This window comes from Phyllobates terribilis, unplaced genomic scaffold, assembly GCF_046119375.1.
Source record: "Phyllobates terribilis strain yellow unplaced genomic scaffold, ASM4611937v1 Scaffold_4__5_contigs__length_816908805, whole genome shotgun sequence".
NCBI lineage: Eukaryota > Metazoa > Chordata > Amphibia > Anura > Dendrobatidae > Phyllobates > Phyllobates terribilis.
In genome coordinates, this window is record NW_027362764.1 from 68442987 (window position 1) to 68465753 (window position 22767).

Here is a 22767-nt window from a genome sequence, read left to right on the forward strand (position 1 = left end):
TTCTTACCAGAGTTCTGTGGTCTATAGATGTAAGCATCTGTCATTTTAGCCATAGCCAAGAATAGTAGGTTTCTGGCTTGGAAGTTTTGTCTTAGTCTTAAAACAATAGAGTTTTATTGACTTTTACTGTTGCCTCCTATTACGCTCATATTGGTTTTTTTTCGCTGAGAATTTTACAAAGTGCTGCAAAAGATGAATGCTTTGCTTTATTTTGCAATAGCTGAGTTCTACATGCAACGTGTGAGTGGATCTTGATTCAAATATCGTTTATAAGGAGTATCATTAATGGGAAATGTTTAAGAAAAAAAAATCAAAAATGATCTCTTATATATCTTAGAAAAATATTAGACGATCACATTGGTGTTCTCTGTCAGATCAGATCTGCATCAATTTCGAAACTGTACTCCGAAGAGTTCTACATGTGGCACCTTCTAAGTAAGTAGCTGATGTAGACACTTCTAGCATTAGAAATCTCTTGGTGGAAACTAGTGGTTGTTCAATTTCATGGACTCGAGTGGGATTTGATGACAGGTGACTATGAATTATAAATAATTTGAGGTTGGTTTATCCCTGTTCATTTTCTAGTTAGCATTGTAGCTCTGACATTTCTCCCATCTTTTCTAACTTCTGTACGTTCCAACCTATAGAACTAAGCCTTTGTCGTAATTGTTTTTATGTTGACAGGGATGGAAAAGACATGGATACTACTGTTATTTAATCAGTGCATCAACTAGTTCATTCTCAGAAGCGAACACAACTTGCAATAGCAAAGGAGCCTACCTGATGACTGTGGAAGACAGGTATGGATGGTAGTATCTTCTGGCATTAGAAATTTAGTTATTAGGCAGAGGGTGATAATCTGTCCCTATCATGTGATGGACACACAGGTAAATGAGTGGTTATAGCTATGGTACAAGTATCTAAGCTTTCCCAGATACATAGCTGTAAATCTAAGGCGATGTTCAGATGTTCAAACATCACGGTCCCAGTACAGAACTTGATGTACTGACCGGCCGTGGATCTCCCATCCTGGACTCAACAACCTCATATGTGCCTACCATAAGTCTGTTGAGTACGAGTCAGGAGACCCACGGCCTACCAGTGCATAGTCACATGACCAAGATAGGTTTGCCACCAGGATGCACTTTTGGCATGTGCCTGGTTTTTAAAGTCTATGGGCTCAACAACATAAACCCTGTAAGTTGTAGATGATGTCAGTGTACCACAGACTTGCAAGTTTAGTTTAAAAATGGCCGTATACATTTAATAGTCGTCTGTGCACATCTACATGTAAGAGCTTATTCAGACATCAGTTAGTTTTCTCAAACAAAAAAATGCTCCAACTTCATCAGTGGTTTGGTCATCAGAGTTTGGTCAGTGTCAGTTTTTACCATCAAAGTTTCATCAGTTTTTCTTGGATGGAAAAAAAAGAGGTTTCTCAAGTTTCTCCTATCAAACACGCTGTCAAAATTGGACAGCACATGGACGGCATCCAAGTGACATCTGATTTTTTTCAATGACTCATAAACTTGCATTGGAAATTTGGATCTAAGAAACAAATCAATATTGGAAAAGCCTCCATGCTTTTGTGCTGACCACTTGATCCGAGTAAATAATCGTACACGTGAACTACCCCATAGACTATCAAAGGTACGAGCACTATCTGTGAAAAACAAGGACGGAAGTCCTTTGAGAAAAACTGATGTCTGAATGAGCCCTAAGTACGCGTGAATGTGCTTTCAATGGGGAGATTGTAGTAAACTGCTGACAGACAGCTCCGGTGATAGCTTCTAGTGGTCACCTAAAGGACAAAGGATTGGACATGCTAAAAATTCAACATGCTTGATGCTTTTGTCCTATGGCATCGACCAAACAACCCTCAGTAGAACGCACGTGCTTCCGCATTAAAAGGATGACCAGCCTCACCAAAATCGGTAGGTTTGGCTGACTTTAAGGCCCCAATGCACTTAATGAGGTTGTCCACTACATTTACACTGATGGCCTATCCTTAGCATAGGTCGTTAATGTCTGATTGACCAGGGTCCAACACCTGGCACTCTCGCCAGTCAGCTGTTTTGGGTGTCAGTGGCGGTCGACGGACAGAAATACTTAGCTGAGGAGCTGGCTATCCACTTGTAGTGGCCGCCACAGGGTACTACACACCTGCCTCCTACTGTTTTGAATAGGAGGCAGATGTGTAGTACCAAGCCCCGGCCATTACAAGTAGACAGCCAGCTCAGCAACTAAGTACCTCCAGCCAGTGGCGGCCGCCACTGACATCAAGAGACGGCTGATCGTAGAGGGTGCCGGATGTTGGACCCCGACCGATCAGACATTGATGACCTATCCTATGCATAGGTCATCAATGTTAAAGTAGTGGACAACCTCATTAAGTGAAAAGTTGGCCAAACCAATGACACAATAGGTCTGCAATAAAATGCTAATAGAGACTGGCTGTCCACTGAACGATGATGTCGGGTAATAGGAAAAACTCGATTTCAATGCCCTATCCTTTTGTTTTCATGAGTCGCCTCCAGTGGTGTCTGGCAGGGTCTTTCATTCCTCTCCGCTGAGTGTGCATTTATATGGAGGGAGGCCATGAAAGGTAACTGTTAAGTGAGAGCCATCTAAGGTGTATGGTAACCTGAAAGGTGTTGTCTAAGTTGTAAAAACTTTATCAATGGGTCAAAACTTAAAAAGAAACAAAAAAAACCCAAGAAAAAACATACTCACCTGCAGGACAGGCTCCTCCATTTTGCTGTGCTCCTTGCTCCTTCTTCTGGCGGTGAGCAGCTTGTGTAACGCCTGCAACCAATCCATGGCTGATGTTGGGCTGCAGCCTTGACATTTTGTCGACATGGAAGAAGTGTCCAGTCCAATAGTATAGATTTTTATTAACCACTCTGGGCCCATTGATGATGATTTTAGTAATGTACAACCCCTTTAAGCCTAATCCTACACACTCATTCATGCGGTGACATTTACAATTTCCTACATCTATGAATGGCATAAAATACAATAAGGCATATAGAGGGGCAGCTCTGAGTACCTGACCCCACATCCTCTGTCGTGTTCTGCAGTCATCAGCGAATATATTGTTACAGCAGTCGGTTATCACTCATTTCAGGGCTGCTGAGGCTGCATCTGTGCTGTCCAAACTTCCTGAAGACACTTGTCCTGACGAAAGACATTCTGACAAGGAAGGGAAGACAGGTTATCACCAGGCTTCAAGGAAACTCTGAGGCATAAAAATCTCAATGGGAGCGTAATAGGAGGGAACTGCAGAGATAAGAATGTCCGCAATGCCCGGGGTTTTCGGGGACAGTATCCGGTCTGGCGTAGAAGTGTTCAGGATACTCACGAGGGTATTCAGAAAAAGTGATAAATAGAATCTTCTATGATAGTAAAATAAATTAATTATAGACATGTGCTGAGCACTATTTTTCTTTTTATCATAGAGTAAACTAGTACTAGACCCTCACATGAGAGTACACCCTATACTTTCAGCTAAAGGGGTCACCATTGCCAAATTGGCACCCAAGGTTTGCAATGACTATGAATCTTAAGGCTGGGGATACACAATGTCACACATTGTGCAGCCACATGCCGGTGTTATATCTCTTTGATTTTTTTGCTTTGTGTATAAAGCCATATTTTGTTACTATTTCAGCACTGTTTGGTGCCCTGTAGTGATGAGCGAGCATGTTCTATTAACCCTTTCGAGGAGCACGTTCCAGTGCTCGCCGAGTATCTTCAGCGTGCTTGAATGTTATGTTTGAGTCACTGTGTGTGCATGATTTGCGACTGTTTGACAGCTTTAATACATGTGAGGAATGCCTAACAAACAGGCATTCCTCACATGTATTAAAGCTGTCAAACAGTCGCAAATCATGCACACGGAGTGATTCAAACATAACATTCGAGCATGCCGAAGATACTCGGAAAACACCCGAGCATGCTCGTAAATCTTGAGTAACAAGCATACTTATTGTGTAGTTTTGCTATTTGGGCTCCGTACAGTATTTTATTTTTGGACTTTATAGAATAGATAGCTGAGGAAAAGGTCAACATACTGGATAGCCAATGTGTGACACTATACTACACGGCAACTATTATTAGGCACTGTATGATATGATTATTTGCACACTCTATGACGACACACTACATTAGTCACAGTGCATCAGACTTGTTCCAACTTCTTCCACTGACAACCTCTGCAATATGTACGCTTAATTTGTTTCCACAGAACAACCACTTTATCACCCATCCCCAGGATAGGTAATCACTTGTTGATTGGTTGGGGTCCAACCATGAGCAGAATGGAAACTTTTATCCCTGTTAGAATGGTTGTCAGTGCACATTTGTGACTTGAGCTTCAATTATTCCTCATGGAGCTGCCGAGCTCTGCTTTTTCCAGGAGCCCCGTAGAGAATGAATGGAGTGGCAGTTGGCCCTCCGGCCTGTCATGCAATATTGTAGCGGGGATAAAAGTTCCCTGATCTGTTGATTGACACAGGTCCCGGTAGTGGGTGGTTTTCAGTGGACGACCCCTTTAAATATAATTCTACAGAAAGGCTAGGCTGTCACCTGTTGCCTACATTCTAGTGATGAGCCAGCGCGCTCATTTAACCCTTTCACCGAGCATGCTCGGGTGCTTGCCAAGTATCTTCGGTGTGACGCGCCCCCTGGGCCAGTGTTGTTTGGGGGATACCCGGAGCCGGATCAGGTGGGGGTTGTAGTCTCCGAGTGGCGGTGACCCGGTCCGTGCCCAGGGTGTCAAGCTCAGTGTGTGGCAGTCCTACAGATGTTACTGGATGTTCTTTAGTGTCGACTACGCCACCCGTTGATTTGCGGTCAGTACGGCCGCCGCTGCAGCAGGGTCCGCTGAGGCTGGTGGTGTGTGCGCAGCTCAGGTAGTATAACCCCCAACGGGAGGGGTATAGCCTCAGGGGGTCAGTTGTAGAGGGTGGTGGTTGTGGTGGTGCAGTGAGAGTAGTAATAAGACTCCGAGTCGGGCTGTGCAGTTCAGGGTTTTACTTACTGCTTTTGTGTTGGTCACTCCGGCCTTGAGTGACCGCCCGAGCCGTGCTGCGTCCACCAGGTCCTGGACTCGGCCAACCCCCAGGTGATTCTGGAGCGTGGTCCTGAGCTCCCTTTCTGACTTGTCCTTTTCTCTGGCCTTCCCCACCAGGGATCCACCTAAGTCCGGCTCCCTCGGGCCTCTTGTTGGTAAAACCCTTGTCTCTGGGTTCCCTGACCCTATTCACGGTTTGCCTTCCGGGTGGATTTAGTGGGTGGTCGTGGCAGATCCTGCCCACGACCTCCGGTCTCTGGCTAAGGATTAGGGCCCTCCACCAGCTTGGGATCCGGTACCCTTGTGCCAACTCTTCACCCTCTGGTCTAATTTTGGGTTCTTGGAGTTCCCTCTTCTCCCCCTCTGGGTCCTTCTTTCTCCTCTCTCTCTCTCTTGGCCTTGGAGCTGGCTGAGCTGCTCTGCTTCTCTGACTCAACTCTGACAGACTGACCCACTCTACAAAAGACCCTGTCCTAAGATGGTGCCCACCTTATATACTCCCTCTATGTGTGAGCTCAGGTGACCAGCACCCAATGAGCTCCTAGCATTACCCAGACTGCTCCCCCTATCTGCCCCTACACTACTGGGATGTTCCACCCCCCTCCCACTCCAGCCAGGGAGAGACACTGTCGTACCTGCACATTTCTCTAGTGGGAGTACCATTGGTCTGTCCCTCGGAAATGGGATGTGTGTAGTGCATGCAGCCTACTGAGCTCAGTTCCACACTCCATCCTTACCCGGGAGTGGAATACCACACCTCTGGCTTGAGGTGTAATACCCCTGTAGCAGCCGAATCCTCAGGGTGCTACAGGTGTGCTCATATATTATGTTCGAGTCCCTGCGTCTGAATGATTTACAGCTGTAAGACAGCCTCAACACATGCAGGGATTGCCTGTTTGTTAGGGAATCCTCACATGTGTTGAGGCTGTCTCACAGCTGTAAATCATGCAGAACATAATATACGAGCACGCCGAAGATACTCGGCAAGCACCCGAGCATGCTCGATAAAAGGGTTAAACAAGCAAGCTCGCTCATCACTACTATGTTCCTAAAATAGACCTTATTCTCTCTCTATATATGTGACTCTAAATGAAAATGTGACATAATGTTGGATTTTAATTGCAGGTTTGAGCAGGCCTATTTAACTAGTCTGATCGGGTTTAGACCAGAGAAATATTTCTGGACAGGGCTCTCTGATACTGAGGACAGGAACACTTTTAAATGGGCGAACAAGGAAAGAGTATTGTACACACATTGGGACGCTGACATGCCGGGTAAGTCACCAAATCTCTCTATATATGTTCTGAGAGTGCAGGGACTTTGTGAATCAAGAGCTGTACTGAGCCAATCACGTCTCCCACTAGTGCTCCTCCTTCCCTCTGAGAGAACATAGAGGAAGAATATGCAGCTGCATCCCCTCCTTCTCCCCTCTCTTCTGCTTCCTGTAATACTTTAGATGCATTTTGAGTGGTGAACTAATGAAAATTTACAGATAACTCAAGAGTAGGAGTAAGTAGTATCCAACTATGAAAAACAATTATCGTGAGTTGAACTACAGTATCATTGGATTTGGCCATTGCTTGTATCGAAAACATGCTGGTCATTCAATGACCTCCTGAACTGCTCCAGGGTCATTTAAAGGCGGTATTTATTTATTGATGATGGCATATAAAGTCTGGGAAAGACTATGAAATGACCTTCTTTTTGCGTTTTCCAATAAGTTTTATAATTACAACAACCACTTTTATAATAGAAGCTGGAGATGTAATGCATCGATGGGTCCGATCAACAAGAGTTCCCCTTAATTGTAGCAGATCGATGGAAGTTCTTGCTCCTTCTATGAGGTGCTCAAATCGAGCATATGGACAGGGATTGTCTCTTCTAATTGCAATGAAATCGTGTTTATTTGCACATTTGTTCATATTAGCGACAAGATTTCCATAACTTACGTTTCTGTATAATCTTTTTATTGAATTTTAAAGGCAGGAAACAGGGCTGTGTTGCTATGCGAACTGGGAAGAAAGCCGGATTATGGGATGTTTTGAACTGTGATGAAAGTGCTAAGTATGTGTGCAAGAAGTGGGCACAAGGAGTGACGCCACCACCATTGCCAACCACAACACCTGAACCAACGTGTCCTCCCAACTGGAAAGCATCAAACCGTGCATGTTACAAAGTAAGGAGCGCTGATATCAAGAGAGCAAAACACTCACTATTTGGATGGGGGCTTATACAAAAATTACCAAAAAGTAGAATGCGCCCCACCCCTAATCAGAAGAACTCTAAACGTTTCAGTTGAAGACTAGGCCACAAGGCCATTTCCCCCCATTGCTCACCAGACAGGGATAATCAAATAATTTTTGCATCTTTTTTTCATGATACCTGGGGCCTAATCTTTATGTTATTTTCATATTGTCTACTTTTATTTTGAAAATATGGGAAATAAGAGAATATTTTTTAAATTTTTCATTTTTTTTAATACCACAAATGACCACTGAAACACTTTTAAAAATTTGTTCCATTTTCCGTAATAACTATCTTTTTATATCGAATACACTTTGTTGTTTTTTTCAACAGGGGCAGGGCTATAACAGCAATTTGAACTAACCTTGCCTTATTTTTTTTATTTATTTTTCCTGCTTTTTATTTATCTTATACATAATATATATATATATATTTTTATATATATATATATATATATATATATATATATACATATATGTGTATATATATATATATATATATATATATATATATATATATATATATATATATACACCCACTCTATATATATTTAAATTTCATGTTGGTTTATTAAAGTGCAGCATAAACCAAAATTAAGTCCATAAACAAAACACAGCCCTTTTGGGCAAAACAGGGAAAATAAAGCAAAATGGTAACACAAAAGCACAGTCTTTGTGGTTGCAGGGAACCGCCTGTTCAGAGTTCAGCAACTCCACCTGGTTCAGGTCAGCTCCACACAAACAGATCTGGAGTTCCTCTCTCCAGACCTACTGAACACTGAATGCCTCAGCAGGCTGAGTATTTAAACCCCAGACCACACACTGAGGTGGAGATATGGTGAATGACCTCCCACCCTTCACAATGGTCATTCACAAAAACCACTCCCTTTTCAGAAAGGTTTAAACCCTTTCAGCAAATAACATGCTGGAGCAAACTTCATGGTTTCAATTCACGGAATCTAATAGCCTCCGTGAAACATATGTTCCCTCTATCACCTTACCAGTGACTTTGTCACAGTATATACATTATTTTTTTTATTGATTTCACACATTGTGCCCCTGATAAGGTCACAAAAGACCTTTGGTATTTCAACATTTAAATTAAATTACATTTCATTTAAAATTAAACTTTTTTTGTTACTTCACTTACTCTGTAACTGGGATTTGTATATTAGCCCCAGTTACAGGGGAAATGCAGCCTCCTGCCTGCATAGCAGAGCTGTCTGGAACTTCTAGGATTCCCTACCTACATCCTGTGATAAAAAAAATGCTAGGTCCGGAGGAGAAACCACAGTTAGTGCTTTCTATATACTGCATACACAGCACTTGTTCAGCACAGTGTATACAATGATAGAGTATACAGAGACGTTAATAAACCATTTTTGCCCTCTCTATGGAGAATCTTTCTGTGCCTGACAGCCAGCTCCTTGCTCCCACAGCTCTACTATGTAGTGACATTTTAGAATATAACTGCAGAGTAGAACATGGACCTCCCGGACTTTTATCGTCTTTGGGCAGTCTGGAAATATTAACTTTTCTAAACTCTGACAGTATAAGAATTTAATCAAAAGTGCACCATTTGTGTGTGAACTGGGCAGATTTAATCAATATCTGGCCAAAATATAAAACAGATGTGCATGCAAAACAACACCAAACTAACAAACTAATATATGTATGTTCGAAGTAGATCACATTTATTTTCTGAACTGTTTACAAGAAATTTTATTTTCAGTTTACTTAACATCTGTATTTTCCCACAGCATTACCAGGTACCGAATAGCGAAAAGCAGTCATGGTTTGAGGCCAAGAAGTTTTGCAAAGCAATCGGAGGTGACTTACTTAGTATCGGAGACAAAGAGGAAGAACAAGTAGTGTGGTCAATGTTGCTGTAGGTAGCACCACATTTATGGATGATATACCTTATAGTATTCTGTATGTGCATTCTTACCAACATCTGTGGTAGTATAACAGGGAAGTCTAGGTCTTGCACACCCAAAAGGGCACAAAAAAGTGCTTGCTGCAGTTTTGTTATAATCACTGTTTTATCTGCTGCAGATGTAGCAGTTCTCTAAATGCTGAGCCCTGTATAACCCCACCCACACCACTGATTGGCAATTTTTTGTGTGTACACTCTGCATAGGCAGAAAACTGCCAATCAGTGGCGGGCACATGGCAAAGGACTACCTGGCAGCAGGCTTACTAGTCCTCTAGTGATAATCTCCTACTGATAAAACTGTTATTTTATCAAAACGACAGCAAGCAGCCCAGTAAGGGACACATTGCTGGAATCAAGGTATCTATCTCTAAATTATATTGCTCTTAGATTAGAGGACAAAAACTTAGTGACAGATTGCCTCTAAAGGGCTTGTCTCTTTAGAGACATCCCCTCTCAGAATGCTGACAGTGATCTACTGATTGTCATGGATCTGACTCCTACTTGTGTCACCCAGGGGGGATATATGGGGGAAACTCGGTACCCGGGCCTTTTACCTTACTTAGGATGTCACGGCAGTCGGCTCCCGGGCCCGTCCTCTGGGGTCTCTCTTGAAAAAGGGATTTTTAGTGTATGGTTTGTTTCGTGACGCCACCTGTGGTTTCTGGTAATAGGTACCAGCGCTGCTTCAGACCTCTGGGGCGGTTGGTAGGGCAGCTAAGTTGGAACGGCTCCCCACAGGTAGCGCGGGCCCCAGGGCAGTGTAGTATAGATGATGGTGATGCTGGGGCTTGTAGTGCAGGAGAGATGGCTCAGCGGAAATAACTGACGGAGGCTGTGGAGTGCAGTCATCCGAGTTTACTCACAGTTCTGTTCAAGTTCCTCAGGTACACTGTACGGGTGTCAGCCTCCCGCATCGCACTGCATCTACCAGATAAGGGGTCCAACACTTTCTCAAGTATATCAGGAGCGCTTGACGGAACCCCGCTTTCTTTATGTTCCTTACTAGACCGACTTCTCGCGCCGGGTCTTCTCCCTCCTGCCCTGCGCTTTCCCACACACAGTCCCGATCAGGTGCTCTGAAGTCCCTCTGGGCAACCTGGAGTTCCCGGACCTACTTGATGCCCTTCACGGTGACTATAGTGAGACTGTGGCAACTGCACCATGGAAGCCGAGACCTGAAGTAACACGGCTGGTCCAGGGACCGGTTCCCTTCTTGCGGCCTGATCCCTCTGACACTTGGAAGATTTGGGCGTACGGGTGCCGTCCTGCACTCACCGTACCCCCTGGGATCCCTTTTGTCGACGGAGCCTTCCTCCTCTGCTCCCCTCCTGGGCCTCTCTTACTAGGCCCCAGTCATGGAGCAGAGCTCCTGAAGAGACTCTGCTTCCCTCCTCTCCTTGCTACTCACTCTCTGTCCTCTGCACTACACTGCCACCCTAAGATGGCTTCCCTTTTTATACTCCTATAAAAGTGCTCCCCTGTTCTTCATCCTCCACCCACACCCACTACTGGTTCCCCCTCTCTTTGCTTCCCCCCACTCCAGCCATGGACAGGGCTCAGCAGAAAAACAGTGCATCTTGCCCTTCCAGCCGGCCTGGAGTAGTGTAGTGTTGAATGCAGGTGTTGGGGTTCGGGGCAGCACTCCCTCCTTACCTGAGAGAAGGAGACACCACACCTCTGGGTGAGGTGCAGTACCTCTGTGGCGACTGAACCCTCAGGGGCGCCACATACTCATCTCATCTGATGCTGAAGCAATTTTCCAGTTCGACAGCAAAAAAGCTATTTTTTGCTCATTATGAAAGTAGCAGCATATCGAGATTCAGTAGAGACCCTAATGCACATCTATTGACGTCTGATTATTGCACAACTCAAAGCAGAGCCATAATGCAGCTCTCTATGGCTAATATAAGTTCAGTGGTATGAAGGGCCATACTCAATAAAACATCCACCTGTGGAACTCCATGGCTTCTAGCTTCCTGCTGCATGCCTCTAACACCCTACCATCTGAGACTTCCTTGGCTTCTTCTCCATGTTATTCATGTAGGTGGGAGTTTTCCTCGTCACCATTTTCTCCTCTGCACATCTTTTCTCCCCTGTAAGCCATCTTCTATGTAGGCCATCGATCTGTAGCACACTTGGTCTCCAGTGACACGAAACTTAACTACAACCCTCTTCAACAGTGGTTGGGGCTCTACACTGCAAAGTCTGCTGAGTACTTCTGAAACTCCTTTGCCACTTTATTACCATGGTCCTCTATTTGATTGTTGAGCGTAGACTTTAAGTAAAAGCTCCAGCCTCCATTCCTGCTGCTCCCTATCGGTCCCCTTCCTCTACCACATAGAATCATAAAATGTTAGCGTTAGAAGGGACCTCCAGAGTCATCGTGTCCAACCCCTGCTCAATGCAGGATTCACTAAACCATCTCAGACAGATGTCTGTCCTGCCTCTGTTTGAAAACTTCCATTGAATGAGAACTCACCACCTCTCGTGGCCGCCTGTTCCACTCATTGATCACCCTCACTGTCAAAAAGTTTTTTCTGATATCTAATCTGTATCTTCTCCCTTTCAGTTTCATTCCATTGCTCTTCGTGTTTCCATGTGCAAATGAAAATAAGGATAATCCCTCTACACTGTGACATTCATTTAGATATTTCTAGACAGCTATTAAGTCTCTTCTTAACCTTTTTTGCACGGTAAACATTCCCAGATCCTTCAACCGTTCCTTGCAGGACATAGTTTGCAGTCTGCTCACCATCCTGGCAGTTCTTCTCTGCACTTCCTCCAGTTTTTCAATGTCTTTTTTAAAATGTGGTGTCCAGAACTGGACACAGTATTCCAGATAAGGTCTGACCAAGAAGGAGTAGAGGGGGATAATTACTTCACTTGATCTAAACTCTGTTTCTCTTAATACATCCAAGAACTGTGTTTGCCTTTCTTGCTGCTGCATCACACTGTTGACTCATGTGCAGTCTGTGATCTATTAGTACACCCAAGTCTTTTTCACATGTGCTGTTGCTTAGTTCTATCCATCACCACATACAGGGGACCTAACCCAAACCGATAAATTGCTGAACAAGCTCCTGTTGACTATGATAGAACACATAGTGGATGCCAGTTATCAGCGTATGGGACTTTGTGCTAATTAAGCATGATCTTATTGCCCCTGTCACTTGCTGAAAGGGCCTTCAATGGATATGTGAGTATCTGAATTGTTAGTAATAAAAAGAGAAGACAGTCTGGCCAACTATTTACATTTTCTTGTACATCTTCTGGCTGGCCAAGTTCATGTGCGCCTGGGGATGAGTTGTCAGCAGGATGCAATGAAGACGATAAGCCAGAAGAAGCAGAGTGAGAGAAACCTTGGCTCCTGGTATCATGTGTTTGCTGCTTCAACACCTACCTAAAAGTAGCCCCCTTCCTAGTGGTAACATTAGCTAATGGCAGTGTCCTCTTTTACCAAGAATATGCTCCCTGTTACAAAGCAAACGTTGTTTAGAAATGGTTTAAATTCAGGCATGTAGAGTCTTTTATATACTTTCTATTTCTTTTTCTCTGTTCAAGACACGATGGCATCTACCGTCAAGTCTTCTGGATTGGTCTGTTGAAGAGTAATCCAGATGAAGGCTTCTCATGGTCAGATAGCTCACCTGTAAGTAATGCATTTCATGTTTTCAATGATGGGATACGCTTTAGCCTCAAGGGTCTTTTTTTAAGGCCACCTTCACATGTTCAGTGTTTGGTCAGTATCTTAGATCAGTATTTGTAAGCAAAAACCAGGAGTGGGTGATAAATGCAGAAGTGGTGACGTGTTTCTATTATACTTTTCCTCTGATTGTTCCACTCCTGATTTTGGCTTACAAATACTGTTTCAAATTACTGTCCAAATACTGAACATGTGAACTTGGACTAAAGGTGAGTATTTTGCCTTTGTCTTGGAATAAAAAAGACCCTGTGAGATGCTAAAAACGACATTAAAAAATAGCTGCATGAACACATGCGGTTTTGTCACACGACACACTAAGGCTATGTGCCCACGATGCAGAAATGAAGCAGAAAATTTCTGCAGCATTTCTGTATCTCCCTGGCAGAAAAAACGCATGCAGATTGTGCATGCGTTTTTCCTGCAGAATACATGCGGAATACATGCGGATTCACATGCGTTTCCGCATGCAGATTGACAAGCGCTTTCCAGGCGATTAGCATCTCTTGGAAAGTGCTTGACAACTAGGTCACACTATATAAATCCATGCAAACAGCATATATAGTGTGACCGTAAAACAATGCTTAAAATAAGCTATACTCACCCCCGATGCCCTGGCGTGTGCTGCAGCGCTCGTTCCTGTCTGGTTCCCGGCTGCCGGCATATCACGAGACACAGCGGTGAAGGGCCTGCGGTCACATGACTGTGACGTCACCGAAGGTCCTTCAGCGCTGCCGGCATGCAGAGAGAAGAAGTCGGAAAGGTGAGTATAAACTTTATTTATTTTATTCTTTTTTTTTACAGGTACAATGGTACCCAGGTCTGGATGAGAGTCTTCTCTCCTCCAGAACTGGGTACCATCCGCACATAGAGACGCATAGAAGCCGCTTGTACAAATGTACAGACACGCATTCTATGCATCTCAAAGCAAGTCAATGGCGGCGCTTCCGCAAAATTAATGAACATGCTGCGGATATATGAGCGCTGCAGAAACGCTGCGGAAAAATCAGCAGCATGTGCATTGACATTGCGGAATGCCATTGGGGACCATGGGGTGCGGATTACCATGCGTTTTTGATGCGTTTCCGCTGCGGAAATTCCACAGCATAAACGCATGAAAAACGCATCGTGTGCACGCAGCCTAATAGTGCCAACCCGAATATAAAAATGCATTCTCAATACTCTTTAAGAGTAAGCATCGCTTTATTTATTTTTACCCATAAATAAGTAGTACATGTGAAAATAAGAAACTTTGTCATATATCTTATGAAAGAAATCCACTTCTGTCTCCCCCCTGGATTGATCATTCATTCGCAAAATTCTAAATACATCAATAATATGTGTCTTCAGTGAACGCAGACTTTTCCATTACTGAGATAGGAGATGACAATTAGTGCTTATAAAGTTCTATGGAGAACTGTAACTGTTATTTCAGGAGAACTTGCAACAGAATGTCTGTGTCTGCGTCTAGCTCCTCCCTCCTCAGGAGAACTTGCAGCAGAATGTCTGTCTCTGCCTCTTGCTCCTCGCTCCTCATGACAACTTGCAGCAGAATGTCTGTATCTGCCTCTTGCTCCTCGCTCCTCATGACAACTTGCAGCAGAATGTCTGTATCTGCCTCTAGCTCCTCTCTCCTCAGGAGAACTTGCACAGAATGTCTGTCTCTGCCTCTAGCTCCTCCCTCCACAGGAGAACTTGCAGCAGAATGTCTGTGTCTGCCTCTAGCTCCTCCCTCCTCAGGAGAACTTGCAGCAGAATGTCTATCTCTGCCTCTTGCTCCTCCCTTCTCCATAGAATTTTAAAATCACCAACTGTCATTTCTTATCTCAGTGATGGGAGAGTCTGTGTTTACTAAGTACAGATTTTAAAGATTTTAGTGAACTGAGAGTGAAAAATGATTGTGGTGGTATGGAAAGCAGTGGTTGATTCAGTGCCATTTAAGGGGTTATCCATCTTCAGGTTTTTATTCTATAGACTTGTTCTGCTAAAATATAGCTAAACAAGCAAAACTTACCCCCCTACCAATCCAGTGGTGGTTTTACCTTGCTGCCCAGGACTTTGTTGACAGAGTTATAGTTGTGACATCACGACTACAGCACATGACCACTACCACCATCAGTGGGCTTAGTGGTCTTGTGCCCTGTACTTTGACATCACCGCTGAGCCTAGTGATTGACAGCAGCAGTGTCATCCTGCAGTTGTGGTGTAAACGTCGCTTCCGTGTAAACAAACTTGTAAAGTGAAGGTAGAGAGAGGCAGCACTGAAGCAGCACGAGGTAAATTATGCTTATTTATTTTATGGCAGAAAAAAATAATTAAAATAAAGGAAGAATGAAATTAAGAAAAGTTAATAATTAAAAAATTAAATTGGAAAACTCCTTTAAATGAAGATATGGTTAACATAGGAGGAGACCAGAGGGTGTATGAATGTTTAAGACCTGTAAGGTACCTACAAGAATGTGTAAGTTTATGGAGGACATAGAGAGGGCGAGGGAGGAAGTAAGTGATGGGAGGAAGCTGAGCGGCGTGTGTTAGTGAGGGTGTTGAAGTCATTCACCTGACTGGTTGTCAAGATCTCTGCTTGCTGGCATGAAATGGGAACCTTGATTGTTCACTTACAGTCATACAGTATATCCTGATTATATGATGCACACACAAGTGCATTGGTCAGGACACGAGCATCGCAGCTTTGTGATTCTCACATAACCGGAAATTCACGTCAGATGATTTGTGTATAGTTAATTGATATCATATAAAATAATTGTTTTACATTGATTCCCCTCTTTCCTTCCTTTTCCTTTTTTCTCTCTCTCTTTTTCTTTCCTTCCTTTTCCTTCTTTCTCTATTTCTTTCCTTCCTTTTCCCTCTTTCTTTCCTTCCGTTTGCCTCTTTCTTTCAATCCTTTTTCCTCTTTCTTTCCTTCCTTTTCCCTCCTTCTTTCCTTCTCTTTCCCTCTTTCTTTCCTTCTGTTTGCCTCTTCCTTTCCCTCCATTGAACTCTTTCTTTCCTTCCATTTGCCTCTCTCTCTCCTTCATTTCCTCTTTCTTTCTTTCCATTTGCCTCTTTTTTACCTTCCTTTTCCCTCTTTCTTAACTTCTGTTTGCCTTTCTTCCCTTCGGTTTGTCTCTTTCTTTCTTCCTTTCTTTTTCTTTCTTTCTTCCTTTCTTTCTCTTTCCTTCCTTCCTTTTTCTTTCTTTCTTTCTTTCTTTCCTTCCTTTTCCTTCTTTCTCTCCCTCTTTCTCACCCTCTTTCTTTCCCTATTTCTCTTCCTTTCTTTACCTCTTTTTCCCATTCTTTCCCTCATTTTCCCTCTTTCTTTCTTTCTTTTTTTTCTTTCTGCAGTTGATTTATGAAAACTGGTCATATGGAGAACCCAACAACTACCAGGGGTTGGAGCTCTGTGGGGAGGTGAACACTGATCATAGACTGTCCTGGAATGATAGACATTGCGATACTCCACAGGATTGGATTTGTGAACTTAAAAAAGGTACAAAACTGTAATAGTTTGTGTCTCACAAATGCACAATCTATGTAAGCAGATGGATAGTTTCCTATTGATACGATGATACAGTTCCACCAACTCCAGATAAAAGTGCAAAGGGTCACCATGTAGATTAACAGAGTTGAAAATTAGAATAAATGATAATTCTTTTGTCACTCTACTTTGTGTTTTAAAATACCTTCCAATATTTGAAAACTCATGTATCAAGACCTTCACCAACCCCAATCATATTGAAAACGCAGACCTTTAGTGATTATGATTATAGTATAATCTGTTTGATTTCTGAAATAGAAATGTTGATGCCACTTATGTGACCATTGTAGTGGCCAGTTATATTATAATGAAAATACTTCAAAATAATAAAGTTGTTGCTGCTATCTAGTGGTCACTGTGAGAATAACGCTTAGAAAAACTGTAGATTATAAACTTGCAAAGTTCAATCCATGATAGTGCTTTGATGGGCAAAGCTTTTTAAATAAAATCAAAGTGAGATTCACATTAGAAGTCAAGCAGAATTCTGAAATAATTTATGACATAATCCATAATGTTCACGTTAAAATAGATTACAATCAATGGGCCTGTCAGAGGGTTGAAATAGAATCTTCCACCCTCATATATAAAATCAAGGATAATTGCAACCCAAACCCTGCTGTTGCATTCTGAGCTGTGCAAGACTCTCATACCCTTTGCTATGTCATGGACTAACATTGCCCCCTCTGGGGTGGAGATCACACCTGATGATTTAGTATAATGCAAACAATATATTTTACCAAATTTGTGTTGTGTTCCCATATGTTGTAATATCCACAGTCAGGCACTCTTGCCGCCAGTATGGTGACTGTTTCAGTTCTATGTATATAATTATAGTTATTTTTGCAATGTCTAGTACAGTTAGATACTCTTTATAATCAAATGTCCGTGCTTTGACAAAGAACACAGAACTGTGTTCGAAACGCGTTGCGATTTTTCTATGTGAGATTCCCCAGCATGGCATGGAAATTTTAAACTACGTGGATTTATTTCAATAAATTTTGTTATTTTTGGAAGCTGGTTTCCTTTTTCTTTTTTGTATTCAATCACGTGAGGCCACACGTATCCGTGCTTCCTTGTTTCTAAAGCCTACAGCAATCAGGTGAGCTGATCATTTTTTCTTCTTTTTTCTTTTTTCATTTATATGGATACACCTAAATAAAATGGGAATGGTTGGTGATATCAACTTCCTGTTTGTGGCACTTTATTATATGGGAGGGGGAAAACTTTTCCAGATGGGTGGTGACCATGGCGGCCATTTTGAAGTTGGCCATTTTGGATCCAACTTTATTTTTTTCAATGGGAAGAGGGTCATGTGACACATCAAACTTATTGAGAAGTTCAAAAGAAAAACAGTGGTGTGCTTGGTTTTAACGTAAGTTTATTCTTTCATGAGTTTTTTTACAAGTTTATGACCACTTATAAAATGTGTTCAAAGTGCTGCCCATTGTGTTGGATTGTCAATGCAACCCTCTTCTCCCACTCTTGACACACTGATAGCAACACCGCAGAAGAAATGCTAGCACAGGCTTCCAGTATCCGTTGTTTCAGATGCTGCACATCTCGTATCTTGATGGTATGGTGTGGTATATGGGGTACAAAGATAGTGGGGCCATTCTTCATCAATGGAAACCTCAATGCCACTGGATATATGAAATTGCTACATGATGATGTGTTGCCCTCTTTATGCACTGAAATGGCACGTTCGCTGAGTTTTTCCAACAAGATGGTGCACCACCACATTATGGGTGTCAGGTCCGAGCATTCCTACATGAACAGTTTCCTGGAAAGTGGATTGGTCTTCGTTGGCCAGTTGAATGGCCACCAAGGTCTCCCAATCTGACCCCCTTAGACTTTTATCTTTGGGGTCATCTGAAGGCAATTGACTATACTGTGAAGATACGAGATGTGCAGCATCTGAAACAACGGATACTGGAAGCCTGTGCTAGCATTTCTTCTGCGGTGTTGCTATCAGTGTGTCAAGAGTGGGAGAAGAGGGTTGCATTGACAATCCAACACAATGGACAGCACTTTGAACACATTTTATAAATGGTCATAAACTTGTAAAAAACTCATGAAACAATAAAGTTATGTTAAAACCAAGCACACCATTGCTTTTCTTATGAAATTCCCAATATGTTTGATGGGTCACACAACCCTCTTCCCATTGAAAAAAATAAAGTTGGATCCAAAATGGCTGACTTCAAAATGGCCGCCATGGTCACTACCCATCTGGAAAAGTTTTTCCCCTCCCATATACTAATGTGCCACAAACAGGAAGTTGATATCACCAACCATTCCCAGTTCATTTAGGTGTATCCATATAAATGGCTCACCCTGTAGTATTATATGTCTGAATATAAAGCTGTGGTGCTATGAAATATCTAGCTAGTGTTACACACACGCTGCTAGGTTCAGATAGGGGCGAGACAGGTTACATGAATTCTTTGGAATCCTGGGGGAACCGTTACTCAGGGTGACCATAGACCATGTGCTGCAGCTTCTTTCAGGCACACAGGTGTATTGACCCTCAGGCACAGACACATAGGTTGTTTCACTTGCTGACCAGACACACTTGACAAGAGTCCTTATAAACGGTAGAACAGTAGCATTTAATAAGAAGTCGCACAGCCAGTGCAAGTTAAGTCTTATGAGCAACAGGCTCCAGTGACAAACAGTACAGTTTCCTTAGCAGCACAGCAGTTCACAGTCTTCCCAGTAGTACAGGACAGCACAGTTTTAATGCAAAGGCACATTAATGAACACAGCATTATTTATAGCACAGTGAGATGGAGGAGGGGGGAGTTTGCTGAGGGAGATGATCCCTGTGACACCATTTCTTACAGTCCTAATCTTTCTGCCTGACAATACTCTGCACTGCTATTTCAGGAACTCTACCTGACCTGTGCTTAGATTCACTCCTGACTTGAATCCTTTTCACTTGCATGGGCGTTTCTGTGAGATACAGAACACACACACCACCTTTCTCTTTGGCTCCAGCCAGACAGTAAACAACTTCCCCACAATCACCCTGGGGCTCTGCTAAAACACTCCCCTTCTCCTGTGACTGTGTTAACCCCTCCAGTTGCTGGATGCTTCTGGAGCACAACACTTCCTGTCTCATGAGCTTGTGTTACTTCTAATAGTTGCTGAATGCTTTTAAAGCAACAGCACTACTTCTGCATGTCACATTAGCATCAAAGCTAGCTAGCAAGTGGGGGTGAGTAGTACTCACTAGTTATTGTGCTTTACGCCAAGGGCTAAAGTAGGGGCTTCAAAGGAGCAAATAAGCTAAAGCCTGTACAGCCAGCCTTCCCATAATCTGTGGCAGGTAAAAGAGACCAGTCTGCCTGCAAGAGAGTATACCATGATTATTTAACCCTTAGTGACAGTGTGGTTCCCTACTCAGAGATGGCAGAAGGAATGCAGATATGCAGGGCAGAAAGGATCATGGAAGAAATGAGAGCGCAACAATGTTACTCAGCTTGATAGTCACAATGCCTTTCATGAGGAAATTGCTGGGTGGTTACTGAACATAACATTAGGAGACAGGTTTGTACACCGGTAGACAGCAATGGGCTAACATTTGTAACACTTATTGTATTTGTGATAGTCAGGCTTGGACTGGCCCACAGGAGAACAGGAGAAGCCTCTGTTGGGCCTCTGTGCAAGAGTGGGCCACATCCCTCTTCTATGAGCAGTACTTGGCACAATATACTTGAATCACTATGTACAGACAAAGGCAGCATCTTATTCATTTACTAATCTATCCAGTTCATTGTTGTATAAATTTATGATTGAGAATAATGTCACATTTGCATGTAGCTGAAAAGTGGGGCCCTGGATACTGGTGGTGGTGGGCTCTTGGCACCCCAGTCTAATACTGGTGACAGTCTGTAGACAATCTCTTCATCAGCACTTCCTTCACAATCTCTATGTTTTTTAACAATACAGTACAGCACACAGTCACAGTGCTTTTCTCACAGCCCCCTTCTCCTCGCAGTAATGCCCTGCAATTTTTACATGCTTACATCCTACACTATTGGTCCCACACACGGGCACCAGTCTCCAGCCGTCTGTGGCATTGCATGCCTCTTTACACTCAGACATTACAACTGAGACTCTTCTGTGGGGTAATGCTTTCAGACAGGAATAAGCATCTCTTTCTTACTCTGCTGGGGCAAATCCTCCTCTTCATAGCGGTTACTTTTCACCCTGTCAGAAGAGCCTCTATATGGTGGTTGTCCTAGACCTCTCTTTAGTAGCACTGCTTTCATGCAGGTCTTCTCCACCTGGGACATACTACACAGGCAGGTGCACCCAATAGGGTAGTCCACAACCAGGGGCGTAAGTATAATTGTTGCAGGGGTTCCAATTGCACCCTGGCCCAGGAGCCCAAGGGCCGCAAATGAACCCTTTGCTACATAGTAGAAGACCAATATTATTACAGGCCCATGCTGGTTGGAGATCTTGCATTGGGGCCTATGAGCTTTAAGTTACGTCACTGACCGCAACCCTCAGTATAACTTATATACAACCTACCCGAAAAACTAGGAGTAAAGCAGCCATGTATAAAATTCAATAAACTTTATTATGTACAGTACATATAAAAGCAAAAGTACAACAGACATGATTAAAAGATGTTAAAATGGAAGTAGGCTTTACCAAGGGTGCTAATATACTGTATAGGAGACATACTTGTCACAATTTAATTATACAGAAAGGAATAAGCAAATAAATATATCTCATAGGCCAGGGGTCCTCAAACTACGGCCCGCGGGCCACATGCGGCCCGCGGAGGACTTTCATCCGGCCCGCCGGGCTATGAGCGGAGGAGAGGAGAGCGGTGCCATTGCCCGCCCTTCCCCCCGCTTGCTCAGGGCCCCGGGAGGTGGACACTTACCTCTCCCCGTGCCTCCGCAGATCCGCTGTCTTCCTGCTCTGCGCTTCCTGTGACGTCTCAGGTCAGAGGGTGCGGTGACGTCTTTACACTGCGCCCTCCCGAGTGCCGTCACAGGCAGCGCAGAGTAGGACAACGCCGCCGCGACGCTGGAGTCCAGACCAGAGTAGAGCAGTGGCAGCAAGTGAGAAGTGAGGTGAGTATTGGATTTTGTTTCTTTTTTTTAATGTATGGAGACATAGGTCATTATATGGAGGGTGACATCCTGCAAGGGGTATAATATGGGGGGGTGACATCCTGCATGGGGCATGATATGGGGGGTGACATCCTGCATGGGGCATTATATGGGGGGAAAGGGACATCCTGCATGGGGCATAATATGGGGGGGTGACATGCTGCATGGAGCATAATATGGGGGGGTGACATGCTGCATGGGGCATAATATGGGGGGGTGACATCCTGCATGTGGCATTATATGGGGGGTGACATGCTGCATGGGGCATTATATGAGGGGGTGACATGCTGCATGGGGCATTATATGGGGGGGTGACATGCTGCATGGGGCATTATAAAGACAGGGGAGTGATATCCTGCATGGGGCATTATATGGGGGGTGACATCCTGCATGGGGCATGATATGGAGGGGTGACATGCTGCATGAGGCATTATATGAGGGGGTGACATGCGAAAATGGGGCATTATATGGGGGGTGACATGCTGCATGGGGCATTATAAAGACAGGGGAGTGATATCCTGCATGGGGCATTATATGGGGGGTGACATCCTGCATGGGCCATGATATGGGGGTGACATCCTGCATGGGGCATTATATGGGGGGGAAAGGGACATCCTGCATGGGGCATTATAAAGACAGGGGAGTGATATCTTGCATGGGGCATTATATTGTGTGAGAAGGGGACATTCTGCATGGGGCATTATATGGGGGGTGGCATCCAGCATGGGGCATTATAAGGGGGGAACAGCCTGCATGGGGCATTATAAGGGGGGGGGCAGCCTGCATATGGCATTATAAGGGGGAAACAGCCTGCCTATTGGAAACATTTACCTGCCCATTGAGGACCTATGCTGCCTATTGGGGACCTATGCTGCCTATTTGGGATATTTACCTGCCTATTTGGGATATTTACCTGCCTATTGGGGACATTTACCTGCCTATTGGGGACATTTACCTGCCTATTGGGGACCTATGCTGCCTATTGGGTACATTTACCTGCCTATTGGGGACCTATGCTGCCTATTGGGTACATTTACCTGCCTATTGGGGACCTATGCTGCCTATTGGGTACAGTTACCTACCTATTGAAATACCGGTTGATTTAACTTTACTTGTTCTTCATTTTAAATATTATATTTGTTCCTGT

The 22767-nt window shown here is 43.7% G+C and overlaps 1 protein-coding gene across 1 annotated transcript in view; it reads left to right on the top strand.

Annotated features, from left to right (window-relative positions):
- The window catches only part of LOC141264991 (macrophage mannose receptor 1-like), a 154166-nt gene that overhangs the window by 56750 nt on the left and 74649 nt on the right, over positions 1-22767 (top strand). Inside the window, exons 10-15 of the mRNA XM_073677467.1 lie at positions 685-800; positions 6200-6348; positions 7057-7250; positions 9078-9205; positions 12815-12902; positions 16296-16440. Of these exons, the coding sequence (XP_073533568.1) occupies positions 685-800; positions 6200-6348; positions 7057-7250; positions 9078-9205; positions 12815-12902; positions 16296-16440 (820 nt within the window). The remainder of the gene's footprint in view (positions 1-684; positions 801-6199; positions 6349-7056; positions 7251-9077; positions 9206-12814; positions 12903-16295; positions 16441-22767) is intronic.